The 10,034-nt window shown below is 25.9% G+C and overlaps 1 protein-coding gene across 1 annotated transcript in view; it reads left to right on the top strand.

Moving 5' to 3' along the window:
- Window positions 1–9,437, top strand: part of LOC126895923 (dystrophin-like) — a 57,836-nt gene extending 48,399 nt beyond the window's left edge. Inside the window, exon 71 of the mRNA XM_050668260.1 lies at window positions 9,199–9,437. Coding sequence (XP_050524217.1) covers window positions 9,199–9,266 — 68 coding nt within the window. The 3' untranslated portion in view covers window positions 9,267–9,437. The remainder of the gene's footprint in view (window positions 1–9,198) is intronic.
- The last annotated feature ends 597 nt before the right edge of the window (window positions 9,438–10,034 follow it).

Below are 10,034 nucleotides of genomic sequence, written 5' to 3'. Positions count from 1 at the left end.
TGACCTTTTGGATGATTTATCTATTATGTAAAGTCAAAGTTTAACTCTTAAAATTATTAACACTCACTAATATTTTTTTAGCTTCTAATAAAATCTGTAAATTATCTTTTCAAAAAGTTTTCTAATTTTTTATTCTTTTTCATTGTCATTTTATCGCCTAAAGAGTAAAAAAAATTAAATAACTAAATTTTATTAAAAAAGTTAAATTTTCAAGGTCGTGAGTTAAAAGCCACTTGAATGTTCTAATAATTAAATACTTTGTGCATCTTGATATTAATTTTATTATAACAATAAAGTTATAGAAGCATTTTAAAATAGAATTATTGTCATACGTCTCATAATGTATCAAATAATCGGCGAATAATAGGGTGATTCTATTAAAAAAAACTGGAAGTTCATAAAAATATTTAATAATAAAATTTGGATTTACAATAAGAAAAATTGTGACGTTTTTATTTTCATTTTATTGCACAATGCAACTTAATTTTTAATTATTTTTCATTTAAAGCCTTTTTTTTTTTTAAGAACTTTACTGAGCTTAAATTATTTTAAATTCAATTTTACATAATGTAAATTACATTGATAAGATTTATTGATTAATACATGATAATAGGTATTATAATTATCAAGGAAAACCCAATAATACTTATGCTAATTTATCATTTTTTTTTTTTTAGAAATCGTTTAGAAAATAACACTGAACATTGGAATGCTCTACTATTATCATTAAGAGAATTAGTGGAATGGATAATAAAAAAAGATACAGAAATATCTAGTTTTGGTCCCTTAGGTAATGATTTGGCTACATTACAAAAACAAAAGGTAATAAAGTAGTTTTGTTTGTAATTCAATATTTCTAAAAAAAATGTATCTGTCTTAAGGATGATCATAAAGGATTTCATCGACAATTGGAAGAGAAAAGACCTGTTATTGAGTATAACTTACGTAGCGGCAGGCAATACATAAATATAGAATCTCAAATTACAGCCTCAGTAAAAAATGAAGGTAAATAATGATCTCATATGACTTATATTCATAAGACTCTTTAAAAGTAATTTATTTATTTATTCAATTTTTTTAATTGAAATAAAGGCTGCAACAACAAAGGCCATTGGCCTTTGTGATTACATGCTTATCAAGTGTATATCACAATAAAATGGCTATTTAAATAATTAGATTAAGTTAACAATGAGAGTGAATAAAAGTTGATCACTAGCACATAAGTTATATAGATATTATATTAAGATAAATAGTTTGGTAGCCTTGAGGAATTTTGTCATTTTTCGTACAGAGTTACAGTCTTGTTTCAGATATTGGGAGAAGTGGCGAGGTATCCCATGTGCATCTCTTTAATGTTCATACTTTTAAGAATTTGTGAGAATATCATTGACAGAGTTAGTGATTCCACAAATCTCGCATATCGGTGGAGTGCTGATGTTCATTAAATACCCATGAGTTAGGTGTATGTGTCCAATTCTGAGTCTGTTAATGATGACTTGGTGTCTGCGTAGTATAGATACGGCCATTTTTGGGTGTTTTTTTTCATTTCGTGTAATTTAGTTTCAGTACTTATCCATTCTTGTTGCCATAAAAATAGACATTTTTTATTACTGGTTGATTTGTTGTCTTGGATAGTGCATGAAGGTGTTATTGCTATATTGTCAACTTTTGCAGTTTCCTTAGCTAGTATGTCTGCCTTTTCATTTCCTTGGATTAATGAGTGCTCTGGGTCCAATATCATTTTTATAGATATACCTTTGTGGTGTATTGAGTGGACTGTTTTTGTATTAAATTGACTAGAAAGTTTGAGTTAAATGTATTATCTATGCTAGTAAGTGCACTGCGAAATTCGGTTAAGATAATTGAGTCTCCGATATTGTTTTCTTGAATATATTCAAGTGCCTTTAGTTATGTATATAGAGAAATTTTTTAGTAACTTATAGGTCTTATAGGAATTTTCAAGTACTATAGATAATTCTACTCCTTCTTCCATCTTAGATGCATCAGTGTATAATTTGTTCCAGTTTTGGTAATTGTTCATAAGTTCTATAAATTTGTTATTGTAAATTATTTGAGGGGTTGAGAGTTTTAGCAAATGGTGTAGTTCATAGTTGATATCTAATATATCTGACCATGCTGGGAATTTTAATTTATCTGTTCTTATAATTTTAAGAGGGGTAATGCCAGATTTATTACTTATACATACTATAGCGCTTGATTTGAATGCTCCTAGAGCATAATGTATGCCAGCATTGTGCATAGTGTTAAGTAGTTTATTATATTAGAGAAGGTATAGCAAAAGACAAAGGATCCATCTCCAATTTAAAAAGAATTAGTGATTTATAATTGTTAAATAATGTTCTCGTAGAAGCTCCCCATTTAGTGAGTATGTGCAATAAATTTGATTAGGTTGAGTTTAGTTACAGATTTTTTTTTTTAGATTACTCTCATGTTGCTTCCAGCTGCATTTGTGGACGAATATAAAAAGTTATTTTACTTTATATTAAAATAGTTATTTTTTTCTTTATTATTAAAAAAATTTTTGTTAAAAAGTAAATAAAATTTTCTATAGATTTAAATAATACTGGAGATTCAAGAGGATATCGAAGTGCGGAAGAACGAGCTCGTGATATAACAATAAGCTTAAAACGAGAAGTTACCAGAGTATCAGATCAATGGAATTCTCTCCTTAACCGTTCAAACAAATGGCAGCAAAGTTTAGAAGAAGCAATCACAGTAAGTCTAAAATAATTTTATTATAATAACACTATGATTCTTTACTACAGAATTTGTGTTTGATCAGCCAAAAGTAAATTATTTTAATATTTAAAAAAACCCAGCACAGGGGGGTCGCGGCACAGTGGTGACGTGGCATAGTTGGATCAAGTATAATGATATCTGACAGTGATTAAAATCACTATCAAAAAAAAACGCTTCGATGCAAATCTTTAGATAGTGTTTAATTTTAAAAAATTGGTGGATTATTCCAAAAGCTTCATAAACTGCTAGTTCCTTATTAATATCCTGATTAAGACAAAGTATGTAGAATAAAAAAGAGATCATTAGAAAATAGTATTTCCCATAAAAAAATTATATTGATCAATACACTTTTCAATAAGTTATAGCATTATAATGTTAAAAATGTAAAAAATAAAATTGAGAATTTTCACACAATAATAGCATTTGGTAGCCATTTTCACCTTGAAGATAAAATAAAGTCCGAAATTTTTTTTTTCCATGATAAAGTATATTACATTAGCTTTAATTTAAGATATATATAAAAGTGTCAGACCTTCCGGAACATTTTCAAAATTTAAGTTAAAAAAATTAATTTTTTGTGAAAAAGTTGTCATTTTAAATCCCCCCTTGTGGGCAGGTTAAGGGTTAAATTTATGAAAAAAATATACCAAATGAAAGGTAATGATATTATGCATCTATATAAAAAAGAATTATATTGATATGTTTATTTTTGAAAAAGTTATGGCACTTTTAAGTAAAAAAAATTGAAAAAATTTCGAAAATTAGCGATTTTTAAATTTGTAATTTTTTTGGAGGTTTCCCCCTTTTACGGGGAACGAGGGAATTTTTTTCAATTTTTAAGGGTAATGTCTTCGACTAGATACGATTTGTGATCTTTTGACGTATCATTGAAAGAAATCGGTTCGGTGAGAGCTGAGAAAAAGTGGTAACAGACATAAAAAAAAAAAAAAAACACATCTTAGTAAAACCAATACCTTCTCAGCTTCGCATCGAAGCTAAAAAATACTTTTTCTTATTATAAAAATTTTTATGAAATAGACTTCATCATATATTTAAAAGGTACAGTGAAAAAATGGTAATAGTCCATTTATATACTTTTCAGGAGAACAAAAATAAAGTTATAAATTTTTATTTTTTTAATGGTAATACAAAACTAGACACTTAAATATTAGAAAAATGAAAACATTTTTTATCAAATGGATTTCATTACTTAATGTTACAGCTTATGGGTAATCAAATCAAACCATAAGATCAAAATTAATATAAAGGACTATTAACATTTTTCCCTTTACACTTCATTTTATAAAAGTTGTTTTTTTTTTTTTTTGTCATTAATATTTTTTAATTTTTACACACCTATTATGTAGGTATTAATATAAACGCTAAAGAGCTCTGGGTAATAAACTATTTTTACATAATAGCCATGTGTTATTAGTACAGTAGCCAATAATTTGAATAGCCAATAATTGATTTATATTTAATTTTGTACAACAAGCCAATTTGTAGTTTGTAAGTTCTTTTATGATCATTTTATTCTTTTCTTAACAGAAAATGCAAGTATTTCAAAAAAGTTTAGAAGATAGTTCTTCAAAGCTTGCCAGTTTAGAGACTATGTATAAATCATGTTCGATTTCAAATCATGGTGATTCAACAAGATGCCTGCAAGAACTTAGAGTAAGTTTAAAAGTACATTATTTATACTATATATGCTCACAATTTAAAATTAACTTGGGTCGTGTTATTAACAATAAAATATAGTATAATTGTAAGGGTTTACATAAGAAAAAACTTTTTTACTTCCTTTAAATTATATCAAAATTAGGATTTTTTTATTTTGAAGTGTTTTAATCCAGGAACCACTTCTTCCATTAATACGAATACATAAAAGTGTTTATTAAGTTCAACCTCAATGAAAGTACACCTTAATCATATATTTATTTTTAAATATTATTTTTATTAGCAATTTGGAGACAAATTAAATCCAATACAACAACGAATAGAAGATTTAAATGATCAAGCTAGTTTACTGTCATCAAAAAATTTTACCATATCAATGTCAAATAAAAATTTGTTGCATGAAATTAACAATAGGTGAGCCAAAGATGCAATATTTTATAGATAATATGTATTTCATTTGTTTATTTTAGTAATTTAAAATTCTTTTTTATTACTTGATAGGTGGAAAACATTACAGCTTTCCATGGATGATAAGTACAAACAGATTCGTGATAATGGTAAAATTGGTTCAAGTAATAGCAATGGAACATCACCTGCAAGTTATAGTGAACCATCTACTTCTTTGTTATTAAGTGGTTCTGTGGAGCCTCCTTGGGAAAGAGCTACTACTTCTAACAAAGTGCCATACTACATAAAGTAATGAATAAAACATAATAAACTTAAAAGTGCTAGAAATGTTAAAAAACTTAATATAATTACTCTAGCCATCAATGTGAGTCAACCAACTGGGATCATCCTAAAATGGTTGATCTTATGTCTTCTTTATCAGACTTCAACAATGTAAGATTTTCAGCCTATAGAACAGCTATGAAATTACGTAGAGTTCAAAAACAAATGTCTTGTAAGTATTTTTGTTTTTAAAGAAATAACATATTCTATAACTATATATTAACTATCTAATGTAATGTGTAATGTTTTGTAATAAAGTTATTAAACTAAGAGATTATAACAAAAATTAGTTTTGACACAAATTTGGGAATATTTTAGGAAGGGTAAAAATAACATTTTTTTTTAATGTTTTTTTTTTTTTGTATTATTTTTAGTGAAAAAAAATTAGTTAATTTCTTGATTTTTGGGATGGGAGAACACATGAATTTTCGATAATAAAAATATTAAATAATTGTTTATTATTTAAATTATGTGATAATAATCCATTAAGATGTGTTTGATTTTTAATTATTGTCATTGAATTTTTTTGCATAAATGCATATTTTAATAATTTTACAACAACATTATTAATATTAATCTGTTTTAGTACATTTATTATCTCTGGAAGCTGCTGTTGAAGCTTTTGATAATCATGGACTACGTGCTCAAAATGATAAATTAATATCTGTTTCTGAAATGCTTACAATTTTAGGATCGATTTTTGATACTCTAGCATCTCAGCATCCATCTTTAGTTCATGTTCCATTATGTCTTGATCTATCTCTTAATTGGCTGTTAAATGTGTATGATAGGTAAGTATTTTTATTTAAGCATTTTATTTTTAATTTCAATTGTTAATATTTTTTAGCCAAAGAACTGGTCAAATTCGTGTACTGTCATTTAAAGTTGGTTTGGTACTTTTATGTAAAGGACATTTAGAAGAAAAATATCGATACTTGTTTAGGCTAATAGCTGATCCAAATAGACAAGTTGATCAACGCAAATTAGGTCTTTTGATACATGACTGTATTCAATTGCCCAGACAATTAGGTGAAATTGCATCTTTTGGGGGTTCAAATATTGAACCATCAGTGAGAAGTTGTTTTCAAAAAGCTGGTAAAGATAAAAATGTCATTGAAGTAAGTTTCAAAAATTTTTTTTATTTAATATATATACAGATTCATTTTTAAATTATTTTTTGTTTACAAATTAGGCTATGCATTTCTTAGTTTGGTTACAACAAGAACCACAAAGTATGGTTTGGCTAGCTGTTTTACACAGATTAGCAGAATCTGAGTCAGCTAAACATCAAGCTAAATGTAACACTTGCAAAGCTTATCCAATCATAGGTTTCAGATATCGTTGTCTCAAATGTTTTAATTTTGACATGTGCCAGACATGTTTCTTTTCTGGTTGTAAAGCAAAACATCACAAGTTAACTCATCCTATGCAAGAGTACTGCTCAACAACTACATCAGGCGAAGATGTACGTGACTTCACTCGTGCTTTGCGTAACAAATTTAAATCAAAACGATACTTCAAAAAACACCCTCGAGTTGGTTATTTACCTGTTCAATCAGTATTAGAAGGTGATGCTCTTGAAAGTCCTTCTCCTTCACCACAACATTCCAATACTTCTTCCACACTACCTGATGTGCACAACCGTTTAGAAATGTATGCATCACGTTTAGCAGAAGTTGAATACAGAACACGAAGTAATTCTACACCAGATTCGTAAGTATTGAAAAAAATTTTTTAATTTTTTTTTTTAATAATCATCATTTTATAGGGAAGATGAACATCAATTAATAGCTCAATATTGTCATTCTTTAAATGGTACTGGATCTGAAGCATTGTCATCACTTCCCAGAAGTCCTGTTCAGATTATGGTTGCTATAGATGCAGACCAAAAACAAGAATTAGAAACTATGATTAAGTAAATATCTATATCAATTCAAAGTATTATAAAAATATTTTTTTACTGTTGGAAACATGAAAGCTTAGGAATAATTATGCCAATAGACTCGGTTTGAACTCAGGTAGAGACCTTGCTGTCTAGGCAAAAGCTTTCTTACTAAGCTTCCTGGTGGTTATACTTAATCCTCCACTCCTAAGTTTCTTAAATGGTTTATAATACTCTGTTATTTAATTTTCAATTTTTGTTTTATTAGAGAACTAGAAAATGAGAATTCTCATCTACAAGAAGAATATGAAAAACTTAAAACCGGTTCTGGTAATAAACTACCTCTCAATATAATAACATCTAATAGAAATGGTGAAATTGATATGGTATCAGAAGCAAAAATGTTACGTCAACATAAAGGTCGTTTAGAAGCACGTATGCAGATATTAGAAGACCATAATAGACAACTTGAAGCCCAACTTCAAAGACTTAGGCAGTTGCTTGAAGAAGTATATTTAAATACAGAAATAATTAATTATCATACATATTTATAGTTAAATATTTAATTTAATACATAATCATTATTAATCATTAATCATTATTATAGCATTTAATTATTTTAAAATCACTATTGTGAAACATTAATACATTTTTACTATTTTTAGCCTGCTACATTACAAACAAGATCCGTTACAGCTTCTCAACTTGTTAATGATTCTTCATATCAATACTCCAAAGACTCACCAGGTATACTGAATTACAATTACTAAATGCTACATAATTTTACATTATTTAATAAAACAACAAAATGTATTTTTACAGGAAACACTGGTCGGAATACTTTAGAGAGACCTCCTCCGCCACCCATATCATCAACCCAACATTCAGTTGGTAATCTACATCATATGGCTGGTAGGTTTTAAAAGTATTTATGTAACTTACCCTATGTTAAGTGTAAAAAGGAATATTACTTAGAATTTAAACTTAGACTAATTTTTATGAGAACTATTTTACACTTAACTCTCAAGTATAACATAAATTATATATAATATATATTACATTAAAATATATATCTTTTGCGTTTATTAATGGAAAGTATACTAATTAATCACTTTATTATTAAAAGGTATGGTTAGGTAATTGATTTATCATAAATCACTCAATTACTCTCAAAATAAATACAATATTGAAAAAAAATTTGCTTTTTTGTTAGTTATGTATATTTATTTATTTACCAACTAATAATTACTTTTTACAATCATCACTTAAAACTTAAAGGGGTGTCAACTTTATTTTTTTTAATGGCAATATACATATGTAACAAGCTTATAAAATAGTAAATAATGTAATTAAGAAAATTACTGGTCAGTAACAATTTTTGGACCACTACTTTAGAAGTTGTTCTCATTTTTATACTAAGGAAGGACGAAGAGTACAGCTGGGAAATAACTAATAAAAAAAATATCAATACCCACTCCTCCAAAAATTGATATTGACCAGTTATTATCTTAATTAGATTATTACCTATTTCATAAGCTAATTAAATATGTATGTTGATATTTAAAAAAATAAAGTTGACATAGCTAGTCTCACTATAGTCTTAAAGAACTTCGAGAGAGTATAACATGTAAAAATGAAAAATGAATAAAAAAACAACTGATTTTATAAAAAATTAATTATATTTATTCATCATAACCAATTCACCAATTCAATTTATGTTTAATTTAAGTCAATAATCAATATTTGTAAAAATTTTCACTTTTGTCTACTGTCCTAAGACAGTAATTTATGTTTCAATACTCTATTTATTTTGAGAGAAATCGAGTAGTTTATGATAAACCAATTACTGTGTATATACTTTTAAAAATCTTTTCATGACTTATATTAAATTATTTGATCTTACTTACATTTAAAATTTATATTATTTAGCTAATCGTGGAAATGGAAAAAAATAGGTTTGTATATTAAAATTTAATTATGTTTTATATATTTTTATACATTTATATATTTTGTTTAATTGGGAATCTAACACAAACCTAACTTTTTAAACCAAAAAACGTCTGTTGATCAATATATATAGTTGGCAATTATAACTCACTTTAAATATTTATAGCTGTTTTATTAATATTTTATACATATTATCATACCAGATGATTTAGGAAAAGTTGTATCAGAACTTGTAACTGTCATGACTACTGATGAAAACAATAAAAACTGAAGCAAAATATTTAAAAATTTTATATCATTATCATTGTTTTAATCTTACTATTTAGGAATTACCTAATAATTCATGATAAAATAATTGTAATCTGTTCATTAAAAAAATAACGATAATATAATAAATTACATTATTATTGGTATTATTTTTACTAATTTAGCTAAACTATTATTTTATAGAAGTAATATGAATTATAGTTAAAAACTCAAGTCAAGTACTCAAGTAAAACTTTTTATTATCAATGAGTATTATTTAAAAATAAATGTTTATAACATTGTAACAACTCAAGTATTAATTTTAATCATTATATTATAATAAAATTATTTTATTGTTACAGCTGTACTTAATTCTATAATATTCTAATATCATTGAATTATCTCAGATATATAAAATTATCCTTGCATGATTGAGTTAAGATCAAATTTTACTTTTTGGGAATTGGTAATCACATAGTATTAAATACTCAACTATTACCCTAACATTTGTATTAATTTCTATTTTTAATTTAATAACCATTATAAATCTTCCAAGGTGATATATATTTATTTTTATTTTGAAATTTTATTATGTTAAATTATTTTGTATACATATTATTAATGTTAATATTGAAAAAAAAGTATTAGCTATATAACCAATAAAATATTTTTGTATGCATCTTTTTTATAAAATAATTAAAATTAATTATATAATATATATATATATATATATTTCTTCCTTAGTCAAATTACTCAACATATCAATATGAAAACAAATTAAAAGACCCATATT

This window comes from Daktulosphaira vitifoliae, unplaced genomic scaffold (assembly GCF_025091365.1).
Source record: "Daktulosphaira vitifoliae isolate Bord-2020 unplaced genomic scaffold, ASM2509136v1 Scaffold_1, whole genome shotgun sequence".
Lineage (NCBI taxonomy): Eukaryota > Metazoa > Arthropoda > Insecta > Hemiptera > Phylloxeridae > Daktulosphaira > Daktulosphaira vitifoliae.
Note: the sequence above shows the minus strand (reverse complement) of the source record. Positions and strands in the feature narration are given on the sequence as shown.